General features: G+C 40.0%; 1 protein-coding gene across 1 annotated transcript in view; it reads left to right on the top strand.

Annotated features, from left to right (window-relative positions):
- The window catches only part of LOC146000010 (dynein axonemal intermediate chain 4-like), an 87,325-nt gene that overhangs the window by 19,693 nt on the left and 46,500 nt on the right, over window positions 1–21,132 (top strand). The window contains exons 4-7 of the mRNA XM_083137315.1: window positions 8,609–8,798; window positions 10,485–10,669; window positions 12,851–12,958; window positions 15,320–15,395. Coding sequence (XP_082993441.1) covers window positions 8,609–8,798; window positions 10,485–10,669; window positions 12,851–12,958; window positions 15,320–15,395 — 559 coding nt within the window. The remainder of the gene's footprint in view (window positions 1–8,608; window positions 8,799–10,484; window positions 10,670–12,850; window positions 12,959–15,319; window positions 15,396–21,132) is intronic.

Below are 21,132 nucleotides of genomic sequence, written 5' to 3'. Positions count from 1 at the left end.
AAAATGTAAATTGTTGTTGAAGATGTAAAAAGTTTTGCCGACGTCTTCATCCAATTTCGTCCAAATGCTGTTGAGGTGAATGATCAACAGACCGTTGAGTTTAGGTAACACGGAAGGTAAAAGGTTATTGGAATTTGGTAGTGGAGTTTCCATGTTGCTTTGTTTCCGGAAACCAAAAAGATTCATTGTCCCTGTTATTTAAATTAAATTAAATTTCTACATGCTGTGCCCCTTCGTAGATCGAATGAAGAAAAAAGAAGATTTTATCTGCAGCAGTCCGCAATACAAAAAAGACTCTAACATATAATTATCTCGTTAAAGCACAATGAAGAAAAAAAAAATAAAAGTTGAATTTAATGAGCCTCGTGTTTAGAGCGAGCCTTAACAACATAATAACGAGTTCCAACTTTTCATCGCCCGAGGGCTCCCCTTTCATTCTTTTCCTCCGTCTGTTTTTGAAAAAATGGCAAAAGACACAGCGGACTTCATGGCTATGGGGTTACAGTTAACACACGTCACATTTATCGCTTCCATTGCAGTGGCCCCACTCTCTGGTATGTATTTGACAATCGAGAACACGCAACTTGTTGTCCCTTGCATCCAATGCGACCTTGGTTACGCGCGTCGTGTACAGTTCGTGTAAAGTATTCGCAATGCGATGATCTGTGCTGAGTTTTTTTTCACCATGAAAAAGGCATTCTTTGTAGTCTTTCATGTTGAATTTAGCAGTACTTGTTCTTCCTACCCCTTTCGCTTTCTTGATCTCTTTCTTATCTGCAATCTTGACGCAGTACATTTTGGCACGAAGCCCCGCAAATTCGCTGATGTAATTACCAGCCGCTTCGTCTTTGAACTTTCCTATGGTCATTTTGTTTTCCGTCGAATGCAAGTGATGGCCTGATGGTAAGTTACTGAAATCAAAAAGATGCTTCATCGAACTCAGATCACGTTCGAGGCTTGGTGTTTGGATTAGAAAAATGAAGCTATCCGTGTCAATGTAGCATATTTGGATGTTATCTCCGTAAAAGAGTTGAAACCGGTCGTAGTACGATTGGTACATGTGCAATTTTGATAGTTCAAGGACGGTGGCACCTATGGCAATCGGCTTGTTGAGCATCACTTGCTTTTTGTTCTTCTCGACGAATACCAGATTCTCGTCGAAAATGGTGAAGTTTTTGAAGTAGGGGGACGCGACAATCTTTTCGAATTTCTTTTCGTCCGTGACCAACGTTGCGTCGATGTAATTGCGCACGTTCTCCATCGTCTTGCCGTAGATGGCGTTGTTGAACAGTTTGTACAGATCCTTGTCCGCAGGCGATGTCGATTGCGCTCTGCGTCGCGTGTTCTCGGCTATGTAGGGTTCCAGCCACCTGCTCTGTCTAAATTTCAATCCTCTGTGTATTTTCTTCAGCTGCAAGCCGTGACGCACGTAGAATTGAAGGAGTCGGTAGTGCACAACGTAATTCCTCTTGTTCTCCACGCTTAGTATGAGTTTTGGCTCTGATGATCCTCCAGGTGGCTTCTCTTTGGTGGGGGCCAGGGCGAATCCGTGATGTTTCTCGTGAAGTGTTTCGGGATAATCGAGATCCACTTCCAAGAAACAGCCCCATTCGTTATCTTCGCTCCAGTTGAGAAAAAAATCCTCGCAGGAGAGTTCCTCTTTGGTCATCCACGCGTAGTCGCTGATGGGAAGACACTGGGACATGGAGTGGCCGTACAGGTTGTTGACATCCCAGTAGACGATGTAGGTGTTGGGCTTCGATGCATCGTAACCAGGCGTACGAGGATTGTTTGCCTGAGCATGGCGTCGGGGACATTGGACGATGCCACCGCGTATCGCACTCTCCATGAAGGCATACTGTTCCTTCTCTGCGATGAGTCCCAGTTCCATGTTGGTGTATTTCATCATCGATTCCCAAGTCAATCCCGGCGTCGTGAAGAAATACGCAGGATCCAACTTGTAGATCGAGATGCATCTCTTGCGAAACGACTCGAAAATGTCCATGAGGAGAGTCACGTCCAATTTCAAATACAGGTCGTGATAATCACGAAAAGTTTGGCAATTGAAGGCCGTCCACACACTACGAGCGTGTTCGTAGTCCTCTTCGGAACAGACGTCCTCCGTGAGATGGGAATAAAATGCCTCCCGGGGTGGAAGTTCCGTCTCGTCAAATTTGTCGAAATCATTGACGTACTCGTAGGGGTAGACGCCCTTGCGACGCAACAGATTCAAATTCTCATCTCTCCCCGAAGAACACTTTTGCTTGGTGGCCACAAGATCTTCGTCGCCAAGTTGAGCTGCAAGGGAGGCCAGGCTGGAGGACAGGAAATTGTACGAATCCAGGATTCTAACTTCCACACTTCCTCCTTCTTCGAGAGGGATCCACACTCTCACCGCAATGTACTTCTCGCTCGTTCTCGGGATGATGCTGATTCGAGTCGTTATGTTGTAGAGCTCTTTGACGAACAGATGCGTATCGTACTTCTCCGTGTAATGCAGAAACACGGCAACGAAATGCGACTCCTTAATCTTAAGATTGCACGAATTACAGATCGTGCTCAGGAATAATCCATTCTGATGATCATGGTGTACGACCTTGTGATTTTCGGGGGTGAAAGCCTGGTCACACTCCGCGCATCTTGTCGCCGTGTCATGTCTCCGCTGTTGTTCCGTCGTGAGAGCAGGTGGAGAAACGTAAGAGCCTTTCAGGCTGGGTGCAAGTTCTCTTGCGCATTCCGCTATCTTCTTAACAAAATGTTTTGCCGCATCAGGTCCGCAATACAAGATGACATCATTTAATTTTTCTCCGTAGATGGAGAAACTGCAAGGCTCGTGGTGAAAAATTTGGATTGTGCTTGAGGTAGAGGGATCAGGGTTGCAAGACGTCATGGGAACTTGGAAGCTTTCAAAGTCGGCATAAAGGACAGCGGGATGGTGGAGAAGAGCCTGGTGTTTCTGAAATTTCATCTTGGTTCCGGGTTCCGGCATGACATCTTCGGGTTCTGCAGTCACGGAGCCAAAACACTTGTGCTGTTCTTTCGTCTTCTTTCCCACGCGAAAAATTCTCAAACATCGATCGCAAATTTCGATCTTATCGTGATCCTTGCTGATCTGTCTTCCTACTAATCGTGAGAAATTCCGTATCAAACTGTAACGGCCATCTACAAGCAAGAGTCGAATTACATTTTTCTGGCTTCTCGCAGGTCTTAACACACGAATGTTGTCGCAATCGTCAACCCCAAACACGGAAATATCGATATCTTCTCCTTTTTCCTCTCTATAGTTTTTTTCAAATTGATTGATCTCATTCAGGGGCACAGGATAGGAAATTCCTCGCATGACATTCTTGTATCCCCCCTCATATCCTCTGTAATTGGACAGGCGTTCGGGGTTAACATTATTAGCTGGGTGTAATGCGGCGATGACAGACCATAGGAAACTCTTCGCATCATTACTTTTTATGTTCAACACTGCATTTTGCTTTTTTTTTGTTTTTTTTGTTTTTTTGAGCGCTGCGTAACGGTTTGAAATTGCAGACTCGAAGCTGTAACATGTGGCTGCGACCGCAAAGACTCCATCCACTTCCACGACCTTCAAACTCTTCTTGTTTTTGTCCCAAGTGCTCGAATAGCCGTGTCACAATTTCCTCCAGATCGTCGTGATTGCTCTCATGTAAACCTTCGCACCCTACATAAAAGCTGAAAGTGCTTGACTCGGACGAGACAACTTTCTCATACAGCAGGGTCAAGACGAGATGAATTTTAATTGCAACATTAACGAGGCAATCCCGTAATTGATCGACTATCGGAGATTTCACATTGTCGAGGAAGGTGCTCGAGTCACATTTTTCGTCAGCTCCAGATTTATACGTCATAATGCGTGCACTTTTATTCAAAGCACCGCCGCATTCATGCGCATCAATGCGAGATTTTTTTGTCGGGGGGACTACGACGTCATGTTCCGGTAGACGACATTTTTTCAAATGCCTAGCAATATTAGGTTTAGAAATTAATTTTTCACAGTTGCGACATGCCACTTTCCCGCAAAGACCGGAGGGACCTGGTTGCGGTTCCATTTTTCCTCTGTTATTTATATATACAGATAAATTTTTTTTTGGGGGGGGGGGGTTGGTAGGGGAAAGCACACTGAAACAGAAGGAAAAAAGTTGAAAAAATGCTAGACATTTTTTTTCCTTCCACATATATATATATTATTGGCGAGCCCAACTTAAGAGTTCAGTATGGGGCTTATGGCAACAGCGTTGCCGCATGGTGTGCAGTAGAAGAAAGCTCCAGCGCACATCGAGCGTCTGCTGTGGTACACGCAACAACAAAAGTTAGTGGTCAACGGGGCTGTTCACTGCCAAACTTTTCCTCTAGAGGCGCCAGCCCTGTTTGTCCCTAAATAATTTCGTTCGTCATCTGGTTGCTCTAAGCTTTACATTGGAGTGCGATAGGATGGCTATTCAAACGTTATTTTCAACGGAGGTAAGAACTTCTTGTGTAAATCGATAACAAAAATTGTTTACCAAAGCTTTAGGATTATGTAGCAAGTCATAAATTTCTGAAAATTACGTTGTCCTGAACCTAAGAATTAATATATTAAAGCGCAACGACAGGGTAGTTCAGACGGGCTAAATATAGTATATTTATGCACAAAGAGCACTAAACTAGACGTTATTTTGGTCGTCCCTAGCTGCTATGGGTCTATAATTTTAAAAAAAATAGATTTTCTGCACTACGGTTTTATGTTTCCTCTTGTTGCAACTTGCAAGTATGTGCAATTCAACGGCGGGAGTAGGAATCGGGAAAACTACCTAAATTACAAAAAGAAAATGTATTAAGTGGATAAGCGCATAATATTTATTATTATACACTATGCCCTATCCTATAACTTAATATTAACATATGTTTTCTTTGTATGAAGCAGACATTTCCCCCTCGTATTTTCGTCCTTTTAAGATTATAATTCCTGTAAATAAGAAAATCCTAGAGGTTGCGAGATATGAAACAGAATGTAACATATTTCTTGTAGTAACTATTCTTCTCAATAAATATGTATGTATAAAATAGAGAACTATATTTACTAGCTATGAGGAAAAATATGATATCACGATAAAAAATAAGTCGGGTATTAATAACAACTAGCTATAAAAAAAGTGCAGTCGCGTGGAATTATTATGTATTATTCTTTACCAGATTCACAAGAATAAAACACTTAAATTGTGAAAATTCAAAGTGACGTAAACAAGTGCTGTGCAAATTTAATGTTATTTTTAGATCCGATATCTTTTCTGTTATTGACGATCGTCTTATTAAAATTCTTAGTTTCACAACACTGATGTTCCGATATAATTTCCGATGTTAAGATGAAATTAAACTTGCAATTTAATGTAATAGCAGCACGTTCAGCATCAAATTCCCCTTATATTTAAATATGGGAGAACAATTGCCTATCAAAAGCGTGGGGTCACAACATGGGTGCTGGCACCTACAATAGTTTGCTTTGACTGGAACATACAAGAATGCATGACTTGGTGGGAAGCTGGTCATTCTTGCAGCTGTTGGTCCACAATAATGACGGTCCGTGGAGGAAGATTTGAAAATAACTGTTTCCGAATATACTTTTTATACGTCTTGCTCTCTATTTTATCACAGTGTTTTTCTTTCCTTTATGCACATAAAGGCGACAACGTTACCACTGCTCTATCGGGGAGGCCTCTTTCACATTTTTCGGTGCACTGTCTCATTTGAAACGGAACAGTGTTCATTATAATACCGGCATACACCAAAGGACCCCGGTCGTCGCATTTTAATTAAGGGATTAGGGTTCTATACCCTGTGGAGGCATTTAAAGGTTCGTATCTCACATAAAACCGTAAGTCCGTCCAGTCCCAATTAACATATCTGTGCAGAAAAGTGAATTTAAAACTCAATTAATCAAAAACTAGAGGTGTGAAATAGATAAAGTTCTGTTGTATTTGTGTAATAGAAAAAAACAGACATTGGAAATATTCAATCTAAAATGCTCTCGCTTTGTGTCCATCAGTTAACGTTATTGCCTTTCAAACAACAAGTTCCGGATTAAATTTACTTAGGTATCTCATAAATCTATTCCCTATTTATGTATTTGCGTCAAACTTTACTATCTGGAAAAGAACTGCTCGATCATTTTATGTTCTTTTAATATAATGTTATCTAACTTTTTTATAATAGTTAGTCATCCTTTGGGAAGAGCGAGTGAACCGGGGGTATTCCCGCTAGATCCACCAATGCATACAATATGCCTGTTTTCAGAGAAAAATTCCCCAAAACAAGAAAGCCCACACACAAATAATAAATTTCTTGACCTGGCCCCAAGACGGAAGCCTATTTACGAACTTTTGCCTGACCATTCCCCACCCCCTTCCCTCTTCCCGACACGTGTTTGCAGCAAGTGGCAACAGGCGAATGGCTGTTATTTTTGACTCCCCAAATCGCGCTTAACATAAGAAAGGAAAGCACATTTTTTGAATGTTCTGAATTGTAATAGAAGGTATAGAGCATCAAAACCTTACATTTCCTCTCCTTTTTGCATATTTATTATTTTCTCTTCGCATGTTAATGACTTTTGTTAATGACTTTTGTTTCTGGCAGAATGGGGATGGGGATCTCAAAAGTAAAAGCCCATAACGGCCCATACTGAACTCTTAACTTGGGCTCCTCTATAGACGCGAACAGTATGTGTGTGTGTGTGTGTGTGCACTGTTGTAGGAGGTAAAAAATATGCGACATGTAAGTGTGTGTGTCAATTTTTTTATGACTCCTCTTGAATATGTGTGTGTCAGACGCAAAACAAAATATAAATATATCATGAAAAAAATAAAAACTTACCTTTCAAGAGAGATAGAGAGACTTCAAAAAACTTGTAGCTCACTAAAAAAAACTTCCACGATGATATGTATGTATGTATACTGCCAGACAAACAAATTAAAAAATACTGAACTGCCACGATTGACGTTCACCTTTCAAAAGAGATAGAGAGACTTGAAAATAAACTTGTAGCTCACTAAAAAAAACTTCCACGATGATATGTATGTATGTATACTGCCAGACAAACAAATTAAAGAATACTGAACTGCCACGATTGACGTTTCACTATGATAGGAAGAAAACTGCTACGTTTATATAGGAATCCCCACCCCACAGGACCACCCCTCCTTTGGTGGGGTGATGACCTGCAATCGCTTCGAGGCACGAAACACGCAGCAGGCCGACCAGATGATGATATCTCGCTTCTCGCAAGCAGTCACCTTCCGGAGCAGAGCGGGGGGGGGGGAATTTCCACGCAGGCCGGCGACTGATGACCTGCAGTCGCTTCGAGGCTCGAAACACGCAGCAGGCCGACCGGATGATGATATCTCGCTTCTCGCAAGCAGTCACCTTCCGGAGCAGAGCGGGGGGGAATTTCCACGCAGGCCGGCGACTGATGACCTGCAGTCGCTTCGAGGCTCGAAACACGCAGTAGGCCGGCCGGATGATGATATCTCGCTTCTCGCAAGCAGTCACCTTCCGGAGCAGAGCGGGGGGGAATTTCCACGCAGGCCGGCGGCTGATGACCTGCAGTCGCTTCGAGGCTCAAAACACGCAGTAAACTAAAACACAATAAGCGCTATAGTCAATGTCCTAGCAATAACCCCCCCCCCCTTTCTTCCTCTTTCTTCTCTCCTTTCTTCTCGTTTGTGGTACAAAACAAACAATACTATACTTTTTTCAACAAAAAACTTTTCAATGCGCACAATATTTTGTGGGGGACAAATAGCAAATAAACAGGCGTTGACAGTTCCACCCATACTTTCGTCGTCCCAAGGCCGACGTATACAGCAGGTTGTTAACATCAGCTCTGGCAATTGTTGAGAAATAGTGACGTCAGTTTGACTGGGACTTTTGAGGTTTTGGTGAACGCCAAATGAGTAAAATGAATTTTTTGATGTTTTGGCGCTGTTTTCTTTGCTGCGAAACATCGTCAGCGCAATAAATAAGCGCGCGCGCGTGTGTGGCACATCGTTCCCGAGAGAGGTTTACAAAGGTCACGATATACAAACATTTGACCGGGACTTTTGAGGTTTTGGCGAACGCCAAATGAGTAAAATGAATTTTTGATGTTTTGGTGCCGTTTTCTTCGTTGCGAAACATCGTCAGCGTAATAAATGAGGCGCGCGCGCGTGTGTGTGGCACATCGTTCCCGAGAGAGGTTTACAAAGGTCACGATATACAAACATTGGTGTCCCCGAGACTTGGAAGATTACAATAAAATGCATAAGATGAGAGGATGAGAGGATGAGAAGATGAGAGAATGAGAGGATGAGAGGATGAGAGGATGAGAGGATGAGAGCTCATCTTTCACTCATCACTGCTTTTCTGCGCCGTGAAACATCGTCAGCGTAATAAATGAGGCGCGAAACGGGGAGAGAAAGTGAGTTTTTGAGGTTTTTGTGGTCGTTTGGTCAAGAAATCAAAGTTGCAGTCAAAGGCATATTTACTATCTACTAATATAATTACGCGCCCTGCTATTTTTACGTTATGTTTGAAGCTATATTAAAAGTAAAACAGTATGCATTTTCTTTAGATGGCAGACATTTTCTCGACACCAAGTAGAAGCATGTTGCAGTCTTTATCTTCCGATGCCTTCCAGACAAGAACGCCGACAAAAAGTCGATCTACTTCTATGGGACTCTCCTCAGTGATAAGGACGGAAACACCAGAATTGTTGGATGAAAATTCCTTTTTGGAATCATCCAAGGCCAGTACAATTTCCCGTAAGTGTTCTGTTTTTATTATTTAACTTTTCTGTGCCACACAAAAGCAGCTCCACATCTGGAGATCCGAAATGGGAACTAATTTTACCTTCGGATATATTACTTTGGGGACATACATGGTTTTATGTTCCGGTTCTTTGATAATAGTTTTTATATAATATACTTGCCAACTTTACGCCTAACCCTCAATGTGAATGGAGGAATGGAACTGTCGTTTGTGCGTGAATCACTTCGATCTAGCTGGCAGGACCACATACAGTAGTAGTCAACCAAACATATCCCGCCTCTGCTACTTGTAGGACGCTCATATTATCTGCCTACACGTGCCAGAATCAATTTATATATATCTTAATACTGGGGTAATTTCAATATTTTTTTCAATATTTTGAGGTATTTCAATACTAAGGTAATTTTCGAATTTAGCAAGACGTGGCAAACTGATAGTTTTGAAAAAGTGTATCAAAGTCAGATGACTATAATTTAATATTTTTAATGATATGAGAAATTGTAAAACAAATTTAAGTTACGGAATGATTTTATTTAAACATATTTACATTTGAGAACAAAAATACTTATGCAGAGGGGAAAAAAAGAAATGTAGTCCAATGCGATCATCTCATCATATGAGATGATATTTCTCTGTACTACGAACCCAAGCACACTTTTACACTTTTACATCTTTATTCTTATAAAATATATTTGTAATTTGAAACTGCCTGTTGGTGACAAATCATCCCTTATAAAGTACGCAATAGTCATATTTGAGGAAAATCCTTTATTTTCAAGCAAAACAAATCTGTGTACCTAATAACATCAAAATCGGTGATTATGAGAGTAAACTTCTGCTTCATTTGACATGAATCCATTAATGTATCTTCAGAAGGTAATAATCTATTAATGTATCTTCAGAAGGTAATGTATTGATGGAATTGTGAACAGCAAGAAGGTAAAATTCATCCCATTTACTTCCTGAATTATTCGCATTTTTTTAATGAAACAGATATTGGATACATCGATACAATGGTGTGGTTCTTATTCAGGAAATAATTATGGGGAAGGTTGAGAACAGAGGGGGGAGGGGGCGAGTGGTCGCCTTCCAGAGGGCTGAGTTGATTTTGATGTTGTTGCTTTGTGTTTTAAGTCCACTTTATTCAGAGATAGGCTAATTGGTACTTGACCTGCAGTTTAAAGTGGTATCCGAACAACTATGAGCCTCCGCCGGGTATAGAAACCAAGAATCCTTTGAATTACAAGGTGACGACGTTACTACTACACTGGGGTGGCCCCTCCAGAGGACTGAGCCCTTAGATGACACAATCGGTGAAACACGGTGATGAAAGCAGATGGGAGAAGGTGGAATCTTGAGAAATATTGTCGAATTTATTGATCAACACTAACTTAGGATCAGATGTAACATTACTTACAATGAGGAATTCGTATTTCGACAAAGGGGCTGGTAGCGATTATTTGAGTGAAAATAAGTTTTAATGTTTGTAAAATTGAAGGATTCGGGATAATTTTGCCTTTCCTGGTTTGATTTTTTTCCCGTTACCTCTTGAATCGAACTATCTATCATTTGTATTAAGGAAATTGAAAAAAAAATATAACTTTAGAAGTATCCGTTGTAGTTCGTCCCATGTAGTTATATGTCTAATTTTATTACTAAATGTTTCGTGTCTTTTGCAGTGGATAGAAATATTTCTCCAAAAACTGTTCCAAAAGTTCAATCACAAGTACCAAGGTATTCGAAAGTAACTATTATCTTGAGGGAGACAGATACAGTTTTGTTACTTGACATTGACAGTTTAATTATTAATCCTGAGAGTGAATATTATAAAGATATGCTGAGGAAGAAAAGGCTTCGTGAACGTGTAAGAAATATTTTAAGTCATTTTTATTAATATACTGTAATATAGTTATTAATATAATGTATAGAGTTCGCAGACGTCCAGTAAAATACCTGAACTTCCCTATTTTTTTTCGTGAAGATGTCCAGAATTCATTGGGACAAGTTTTGCATCCGTATTTCAATCTTTCAAAGTGTTCAGTCGACCTGCCCCATTGTACAGAACTTCTTTGCGTAATCTTATCTTCCTATGTAGTGAGAGAACGGGATGCACTGTGGTATAACTGTTGGAGCTTTACATAATCCATAATCAATTCTTACAATTAATTTTGACAGCGACTAAACACCGTTGACAACGTGTCCTGCAACACAACGTGTCTCCTTGAATAATTAGTTAATTCCTTTAGTTATCCATATTAAACGTAAAATAACGTAACCCATGGCTCGACAGCCCTCGAAGGGCCTTAGCCTATCTCCAGACTGCCAGTCTCCCTCCCACAGTCCTACCTAGAGGTGTGGAGTTGTTCAATCGGTAGTGGGGTGACGTGGGGTCAGCCGTCGAACCCCCAGCCGTTATAGAAGATTTCTGAGAGCGGATTACGCTACTCCCTCGTAGCTCCCCGATTTCCTCACGATGGTGGGTTATTACCGGTCCTATACACAGGCCGAAAACTCAGAGACTGAACCCAGGCGGACTCGAACGCATGCCGTCTCGCAGTCGGAATCCAAAGCATAGCGCCTTAGACCGCACGGCGATGGAGGAGGACAGTTATCCATATTAAGTGACTAATAACAGGGGTAAAGGAATGTTTTAATTCAAATAATAATGGTAAACATAAAACTTTAACGTATCACTCCATTTTCAGGTAAATGTGTTGTACACTCTGCACTTGTATTATAGGCTTTTGTGAAATTCAGTATTTATGTTCTGGTAACGGCAATTGACGTTGCTGACTCGTTGATGATCCAACGATAAGCCACCGAGGACTAGGGAACCTCGGTGAAGCAGCTCTTCTGCACACCAAGGTGGATTGGTGGTGTCTCACCTTGCAACTGATACTACACGAACTTTCGGGAGTGAACATAAATTATGATAGTTATAGACCGAAACAGATTGGTTGCGATGCGGAGCTGCTGGCTTCAAAACGCATCCATGCAATTCAGGTGCAGCCGAGGTTTTTCCAGCTTGCTGGCTTTTATCCTCGGAGCTTCCCTTCTCTTTTCTCTTGTAGTTTTCACATTTCTTGCTTCGCCGCCTGGTAAAAATCACTTTCAATGATTGTAAACCTGGTTCAATAAGCCTTTGTCTTTACTTTACTGCTGCATAACAATACATACATTGGAAAATCATGTAGCAATTTAAGCTACGAAATTAGTGTTATTTTGATACCATTATGTTGCATACCTGCAATAAAAGTATTCTTTAACAGTAATACTTAAGGTATTTAAAAGTAAGGCCATTATTTTTATTATTTAAAACAGTAAATATGTAATATGGTCAAGGTTTTATTGGGAGTGGAAAGTAGGGGAACCAGAGTGGAAAGTGGGGGTCGCCAAAAATCCACCTTGAGCCGCGTCTGATTTAACCTGGTTAGTAACTCGATATCACTTATTTGAATCACGTCGCAATGATAGCTACAATTTCTAATTTCATTGAGTGTACGGTACCACTTAAGATCGTCTGTTTGAGAACAACATATTTCCTCATTTTCTCAATTCGTGTTGGGTTATTTCAGAGCTTAATTGATAATATAAATCTTAATATTATAAATTGTAATAATGATCATTACCCATTGAGAACGCAATGTCTCATTTATATTTCTCTGATATGCTATACAATGCGTCATTTACATTACATTTGTAATGTATCTCTCTGTGTGCTGAACAAGTATAAACAATAAAAATTAATAACTATCGTTGATAAATTGTCCTAATTTTAATCATTATGATGTTCCTTTGCATTTTTGACATGAATCACATCGTTATGTTTCTGTGCCTAAAACGTATTTTTTTCTTACTTCAATAGTTTTATAGCATAAAATATTGAAACCGTGGTATTTAATAAGGAAAAAATAAAATATGACGTGTATGAATTATGTTATATTAATGTTACTCTCTGTTAAAATAATGGCAATATTAATACTTCAATAATGCAATATATATATATACAGTAATTGCATATTTCATAAAATATACTTTCTTATAGATGCTGAGAGGTGAAATTCCCAAATCTGGTACGGTTGATCAAGAGGTTCAGACTTTTGACAATTCGTTAAGAACCAAATCATCTTTAGCGCCGCTTCCTAAAACCAGGGTAAATTTATTTTTATATTTTCCTTTACAGACTTCTTCGATTTCACTTTTAAAAATTAGTATGCAGATAAGTAAAAAAAAAATCACAAGAGGAGTTAGTCTCCATTCTGAAATATAATTTTAAGAAATTGCCTGCTTCAATTTTTGCGATTGGCTATTGATTAATAGCGGAGCGACAAGAGGTAAGTGACAAAGGTACACTTCATGAACTACACACATCTTACAGGTCAGTTTTTACTCTTCGGCATTTAAAACCATTCACTGCGCGTGCGTAACAAACAGAACGAAGTCATAAGTACATAAAACAGCTATACTACGTCTCAGGAGTCTGTGCAGCAAGGCTGCGCATAACGGTAGGGAAGGAGAGAAAGCAAGTGAGCGGAGCAAAGCAGTGCTCTGCTGCAAACGGTTGGTAACTACAGCCCATCCAATCCCTTACCCTCTCACGTGTTCATTGGTCGAGCCCTCTCGAGTCACTACTTGCGCAGAGGACTTGTTTACGTTCGCTTGCTCCACATACTCCTGGAACAGACTATAGCTCTATCTGTTTAAAAGCAAGCGCAAGGGACCTGTTAAATTTGTCGCGCCACCCTGGTGTGAAATGTTGCATTTGATAAAGAGGTGCCCAGTCACTTGTCACTCCAACGTGAAATTGACGTAGGTTTCCTGTGCACCCCAGCCCACCCTGGCCGCACGACACTTGCAAACAAATTAATTAACAACATTTAACATACAACATTGATTGGTTTAATTACAAGTTTCGGGTGCGTCAGCACTCAAGGCCATTTTGCATCCTTCTATGTAAACGGGGAAATATCCACTTATCTAAAATTCTGACTGAAAAAGTTAAACAATGGGTGAAAAAGGCTCTTGGGAAAAATTAGTACCATTAATATAAGCATAATGGGCTGTTCATGTCACATTGCTATCGTGAGGGATCCAAGTTATTAATTTCCTTTTTCAAAACTATAGGAACCGGGAGGCTACCAACTATGCATTGGATGATAAATCTCAAATCTTTTCTTTCATTTGGGCATTGATTGAATAACATAAATAGATATTGGCACACCTTTAACCGCCCTCTGACACGACCAATGTTGCCAGTACACCTCGTAATTTCGAAAAAAAAAGAAAATAATGAATATGCCATGGCGATTGTAATGCATAAAATGCGTAATGGTTTATCGTATTTTTATCAAATCGAAAAATACTCACACAGACCATCGATACATATCGAAAGCTTTTGCAAGCGACTCCATGTCCATGTCTGTTTTTACTTCGTACAAAAACATCTCTTACACCTTAGTAACTTATTTCTTTATGTAGAGCATGATTTTCTTGTTTAATGTTTTAAAAAGATCGACATAGACAAAGTTAGTATCCAGGGTAAGTTTCATGTCTCTACCACATTTTGTACAATGTTAAAAAATCCCGGTTGCGTGTCTTTTCGGATACTCTGTACGTTTTCCAGTTTATGAGCTCGCTTATACTCTGTCTCACTTATCTCTGGAGCAAAACCGCGACTAGAGGCAGAGAAGGAGGGAGTCGAATGGGAAGAGCAAAGCAGTACGCGCTGCTGGGAAGGCTGGTAACTGCAGTCGCTCCCCCCTACACGCAATCTCGTTCCATCTCACGTGTTCTCTACTTGCGCAGAGACTTGTTTTCGTTCGCTGGCTCCAGAGACAGCCGGAACAGAGTATAGAAGAAGACTGTTTCTCAAAACCAAAAACACGAAATGCGGCTTGGCACTATTTTCGCCCCGACCCTTTCAGATTAGTTAAATACATTGGGTAACTGCTCTCACATTGGATACAAGTGGAATCGGTCAAACGGATTCAAGGCGTCAGGTGGAAAATCAATTTTGTTTATTCTCAGACACGGTTCAAATTCAGCTTATATTTTCAAATCTCTTTCCAGACTAAACTGTCAGACTGGTTTGATTTGTTGTTTTAACTCCACTTCATGCACAGTAAGGCTAATCGGGACTGGACCTACAGTTTAAACTGGGATCCGAACCACTATCTGCCTCCACCGGGTATCAAACCAAGGATCCCTTGATTACAGACTTTAAGAAACGAAACGAAAAAAAAAAACCTGCTTTGAAATATGTTTGTGGAGTGCCAAAAGGCATAAGGGGCGGGGAGTTGTTAATAATGTCATTTCTCATTTTCAAAGGAGCGGTATACTTTGTATAACCGAACTAGCGTTATATTTTGAACAAATCATCCAAATCTACCTTAACAAACTTTGGTAAGCTCATTTGATGTGAATGATAAGCGAAAGAAGTATTTAGTAAATAAAATTCATTTTTCTATTTGGGGAAAATATAAATAATACATGCCATATATTTATTTCATTCCAGAATGTATCTACACAAGCATCAGCATGGGAATTTTATCTAGCCTATAAAAGTTTAGACAAACAACTGCCACCTCAAGGTAAAGAATAATGATCGAATGTTAACTACCGTTTTAGTGAACATACACGTTTTGTTATATCGTACGAATAAGGGATCGAACCAACCACTCCTAATTTACTTATTGGGTGATGTACACTAAAATCTCCTTCATCTTGCTAGCGAGTCTTACTCGCTATCAAGTTGGCCTGATGGTAAGGGGCCAAGAGGTACTTCTGAAACAAAATGCACTACAAAACAACTGGATATGGCAAATAGTCAGCACTTGGATTTTAAAATCTTTGAACTCGAATCATACATGGTAAACAAGCATAGTTTGCCTGTCTAAAACGTGTAGTCTGAAGCCAAAATCAAAAGATCGAAACGGGGTGTAAGGGGTGACTTTCCACGTAGTACACCCTGGATTGTAGACTAACGAGGCTCTGGTGACTGGCCCTATGGCCAGTATAATTCTCTGTGTTGTCCTCTGTTTTGTCGCTATATGTGCTGAGTGCCTCTCAGTAAGAAACTTTTAAAGATTTTAGTTACAACACGGCATTACAATTATGCTATTTTAGTTATGATAAGGGGCTGGACCCCGCATAATGTGACGGGTGCAAAATAGCCTTAGTGCTGACGCACCCAAAATTTTAAATTCAAATTCAAAAGATCGAAGCGTAAGCCTGTACTAGCTTTCAGCCTAAGTCAGTCGAAGAGGAACAAAAGAGTCCTCTTGACTATTTCAAGTCAATTCAAAGAGGGTCGCTACTCCTCTATCTCTCTGACAGTGGAGACTTCCTCCGTGCCGATTCGTCAAGTATCAGGCTTCCTATTCTGTTGGCAAATTACTCTCTGTTTACCTGTTGTTACACCAACACTTCAGCAAGCCTGCTAACCACTTGACTTTGCATATTTGAAATATCTAAGAGGAGCCAGCAGCTGGCAAAACAAGTGAATGGCCCTTGGTCAGATTGACGTTTCTAGAAAAGTGCAGGCTTACAGCTTCGTTACGTTTTTATAATACTAACTGATGTTACAATAGATTCAGAGCGTTCTTATTTTAAGTTCGGTAAATTAGTTCATTTGAATACAAATAGGACTAATCATAAATCTCATATTTATACAGTATGTAACATTGTTATTCGTGCACATAGAATTTCCGAAGAAAACATGTCATATCTACTAGTAAATATAGTCATTTTCATATGTACCTGGAAATTAATGTTAATGAAGGTTTCACCAACAAACGTCAATAAAAATGTATGTTCAAATTGTATAAACAGAGCATATAATTTGTGTGAAAAGAGAAAAACACGCTGTTTCATGCAACATTGTTATTCGTACAGGCAAGAGTTTCAATCTTCCTCGCATACAGCGCCACCGCTATTCGGGCGATTTTGTGCAGTTTGCAACTTCGTAACAAGTTTGAACATGCAGGCGCGATCCCCGTCAAGCGGCATGCTGGCGTAGGTATTGTTGTGGGCCTATCGTCTATCTATCAGCGTGTTCGAAATGGACAAGGTGAAGGAACTTAGTTCCGATCTGAAGGATGTTATTATATATTTGGCCCTTAAAGGTTAATCGTTAAGAAAAATTGGACAAACAGTTAATAAATCACATTCCACAGTCCAAAAGAGAGACGGTTGAATAAACGTGATGAACGCTTTATTTTAAAAAGAGTGCGAGAAAACCCCCGATTAAGTGTTCCTCAGTTAGGACCGTTAGTAGAAAATGTTGCTGGCAAAATGATGTCCGATCAAACTGTCCGACGTGCCTTTTGTGGAAGCATGGATATCATGGCAGAATACCACGAAAGAGGCCGTATGTAAATAAGGTTAATTGCAGGAATATACTTTCATTCACGAAAGAGCACATCCACAAGGACCAGGAATTTTGGGATAGTGTCATATGGTCAGACGAGTCCAAGATTAATATATACGGGTCAGATGGGATAAATAGGGTCTGGAGAAAATCAAATAAAGACAATGATCACATTAACACAGTTCCAACAGTTAAACACGATGGTGGGTAATTAATGATTTTGGGCTGTATGTCGTGCAAAGGTGTTGGTACCATCCAGTTTATTGATGGTATCATGAATGCATATGTCTATTTGGACATATTGAAGAACAATGTAAAGCAGAGTGCCCAAAAAATGGACATGCCGCCTATCTACAGATTCCAACAAGACAATCACAGTAAGCATGAGGTGCGAGTTAACATGAATTGGTTAATATGGAATGTGCCCAAACTACTACAAACACCAGCTCAAAGTCCAGATTTAAATCCCATTGAGCATTTATGGGCAAATTTGAAGAGGCAAGTCCATAAAGCAGGCGTCAAGTCCAAACAAGAGTTGAAAACTGTTGTGCAAGCCGAGTGGAATAAAATAAGCTCTGAAACATGTCGGAAACTGGTTAATTCTATGAAGAACAGGTGTCAAGCAGTAATTAAAGCCAAAGGATGCGCATCAAAGTATTAGAACTGTCAGTCAATTTGCTCTGAATATACTTTTTTTTCTTTTATATAATTAAGTGTACGAATAGAAAAGTTGTACAAAAAATGGCATGTTTCTCTTTCAGTTTCATTTAATTTATTATTGTGATTGGTTATACAGAATTTGGGTAAGATTTTATGTTCCTAATGATATTGGTTATTGAATTGTAAAGAAACAATTTCAAAAGAGTGTATTTCCTTTCAGATATTAAAGCATTTTCTTTGAAAATCCGTGTGTACGAATAAGAATGTTACATACTGTAGCTTTTTAGTGGGATGTAAATGGTAGAATGTAGCATCCTCCGCCAATTAAATCCTTGATATAAAATAAGTGAAGCCAGTTCAGAAAGTGTTCATAATGTAATCATTGGGATGGAGGTGAGAAAGTTAAACAGACTGTGAAATGTACAGTCACCGGTACAAATGAGATACCTAGATCCTGAAATGCTCGCTTCCTTGCAAGCCGTTATGTGTGTTGCTAAGTCTACGGCGGGAAGTGGATTTTAATAGCAAATTTACAATGGCAATTTCTACCACCGACGTAGAGTTAGGCAACAAACATAACGCCTTGCAGGGAAGCGAGTATTTCAGGATCTAGGTGTCCCACTTTTATTGCCGGTGACCGTACCACAAATTGTATCATATAAAGGTTACATAATTTTCTTCCGTATCAGTGGCGGAAGAACGGGGTGTGTACACCCCGAATAGTTGGAAGGAGGTACAGTACCTTCCATGTAAACTGTACCCCTTGAACTCCTCTCAAATCATCTGACACTCCCAAGATGCTGCCTTTCAAAGCATATCGTTTCCCCACAAAACCTTTCTTCGTCTATAATATCTCCCAATCAAAACAATTCAAACGACCTTAAATCTATTAGCCTATAGGCCTAACTGCATTGTGGTATCAGTTGGTCAACTTATTCTTGCCGTCGGAAAACTTTAAGGAGGTGAAAACTTTTGACAATGGGCAAAAAACGATAGAGTCAGATACATATTAGTTTGAGGACAAGCTGAAAGCTAATGTCACTTTAAGTAAGGGAGGTGGGTGTTCTCATTTCCGAAGAAGTAACATTTTCTTTCAATCTGTTTCGGTTATTTTACGTCGCTTTTCTACTTGTTTGGTTAATCGCGACGATGACGATGAGAATTAAGGCTTGGCTGGACCTTTGGCAGCCGAATGGGCGAATTTTATCAATATTTCCTCTCCATTCGAAAAACCTCTTGTATATTTCAAAATATGAAAAATTACATACGCTTAGAATTCCTTCTACAGGGTGGCTCAATAAGTCACTTAACACCCCGGTACAAGGCCACTGCGGCATGGAATTTGAAATTGGCGATGACCAATCTTTATCAGGCCAAGGGGGAACCACATTGACGCCACCCACACGGTCGGCGGCCATCTTGATGTCCGCCATCTTGAATTCAACTTCAGAATTTTAAATGGGAAGGGGGTCGTGCGACATATCACAATGGGCTAGAATTTAACGAGAAATGCAATGGTGAAGGTTTTATCGACGTATCTTTAATCAGTAAAAAGTTATGACTGAATTCTTGTACCAATTAGCTCCTTTTCGAGGTGTTAGAAAAATGCCTTAAAATTTGTTTAGCGCATCGGTAATGCATCGAGATCAAAGTTACGTCTAGGGAGAGACGTTCGCATGCCATTGTACATTATTTTAATCGGATACATCCATGAAGAGCTGGTCATTATGAATTGTTGTCGCGAACAATTTACAGTGTGACGCTTCCATTGAATTAAAAGTCCTTCACAGTGACAAGGCTAATGTTTATGTTCAGAAGGAAGTTCATAAACAGAATATGTGACCCTTGTCATCTGATAACTAACTTTGGACAGAAACTGCTTCACGACGTTCCCATAGCGTTCTGGTGTTCCTCCCTATTGAAAACAACTCTGTAAAAAGTACCTTCTTCCATAAGCAAGGATGAAAAAACCTGTTTATTTAACAAATCCAAGTAGCCCTAAGCATTTAAGGTTCCGTTGATGGAAAATTGACTAACCAATCGTGTTCCACACAGCACGTCACACCATTAACTTACCAACACTAACCATTCAGCTTTGATCTGTCAAAAATGTGTTATCAGATAAAAATCATCGAATATTCTGTTTATAAACTTCCTTCTGAACATAAACATTAGCCTTGTCACTGTGAAGGACTTTTAATTCAATGGAAGCGTCACACTGTAAATTGTTCGCGACAACCATTCATAATGAGCAGCTCATCATGGATGTATCCGATTAAAATAATGTGCAATGGCATGCGAACGTCTCTCCCTAGACGCCACTTTGATTTCGATGCATTACCGATGCGCTAAACAAATTTTAAGGCATTTTTCTAACACCTCGAAAAGGAGCTAATTGGTACAAGAATTCAGTCATAACTTTTTACTGATTAAAGATACATCGATAAAACCTTCACCATTGCATTTCTCGTAAAATTCTAGCCCATTTTGATATGTCGCACGACCCCCTTCCCATTTAAAATTCTGAAGTTGAAATCAAGATGGTGGACATCTAGATGGCCGCCGACCGTGTGGGTGGCGTCAGTGTGGTTCCCCCTTGGCCTGATAAAGATTGGTCATCACCATTTTCATGTTGCGCGCTGCAGTGGCCTTGTACCGGGGTGTTAAGTGACTTATTGAGCCACCCTGTACAGCAGTGACGTGAATTTTCGTGTAGTTTTCTTTCACTGGTATCTAGATATTATCAATAGTTTAATACACTTACGTAATCGCAAAACTTTTTCGCGGTTTTTCGAATGGAGAAGAAATTTTTAAAACATTCACCCATTCGGCTGCCAAAGGTCCAGACGAGCCTTAATGGTGGTCTGATGAAACAGATGAAAGAACAAACACAATTGACGCATGCATTTTTGCGCTGGTCATTCCAGACATTCTTGATGATGTAATGGTTAACGGAGTCACATTGTAATCAAGGGTTCCAGGTTCGATTTTCGGTGGGAGCATATTGCACAGTGTTTCGGATCACACTTTAAACTGTAGTTCCAATCCCAATGAGTCCGTACGAGCGTGCGTATACTGGACTTACAACAAACTTACAACGAACTTTTTTTCGCTGAGTATTCCGGCACAGTCACTGATATATATATATATATATATATATATATATATATATATATATATATATTTGAATTAAAATTATTTTGGTGCGTAGAGCACTGAGGCTATTTTGCACCTGTCACACTATACGGGGTCCAGCCCCTTATCGAAACAAAAATAAAAGCGTGTCTGAAAACTGATAT

The sequence above is a fragment of the Lepisma saccharinum genome, chromosome 16, assembly GCF_977018435.1.
Source record: "Lepisma saccharinum chromosome 16, izLepSacc3.1, whole genome shotgun sequence".
NCBI classification, from domain to species: domain Eukaryota; kingdom Metazoa; phylum Arthropoda; class Insecta; order Zygentoma; family Lepismatidae; genus Lepisma; species Lepisma saccharinum.
This window is presented reverse-complemented; position numbering and strand designations above follow the sequence as displayed.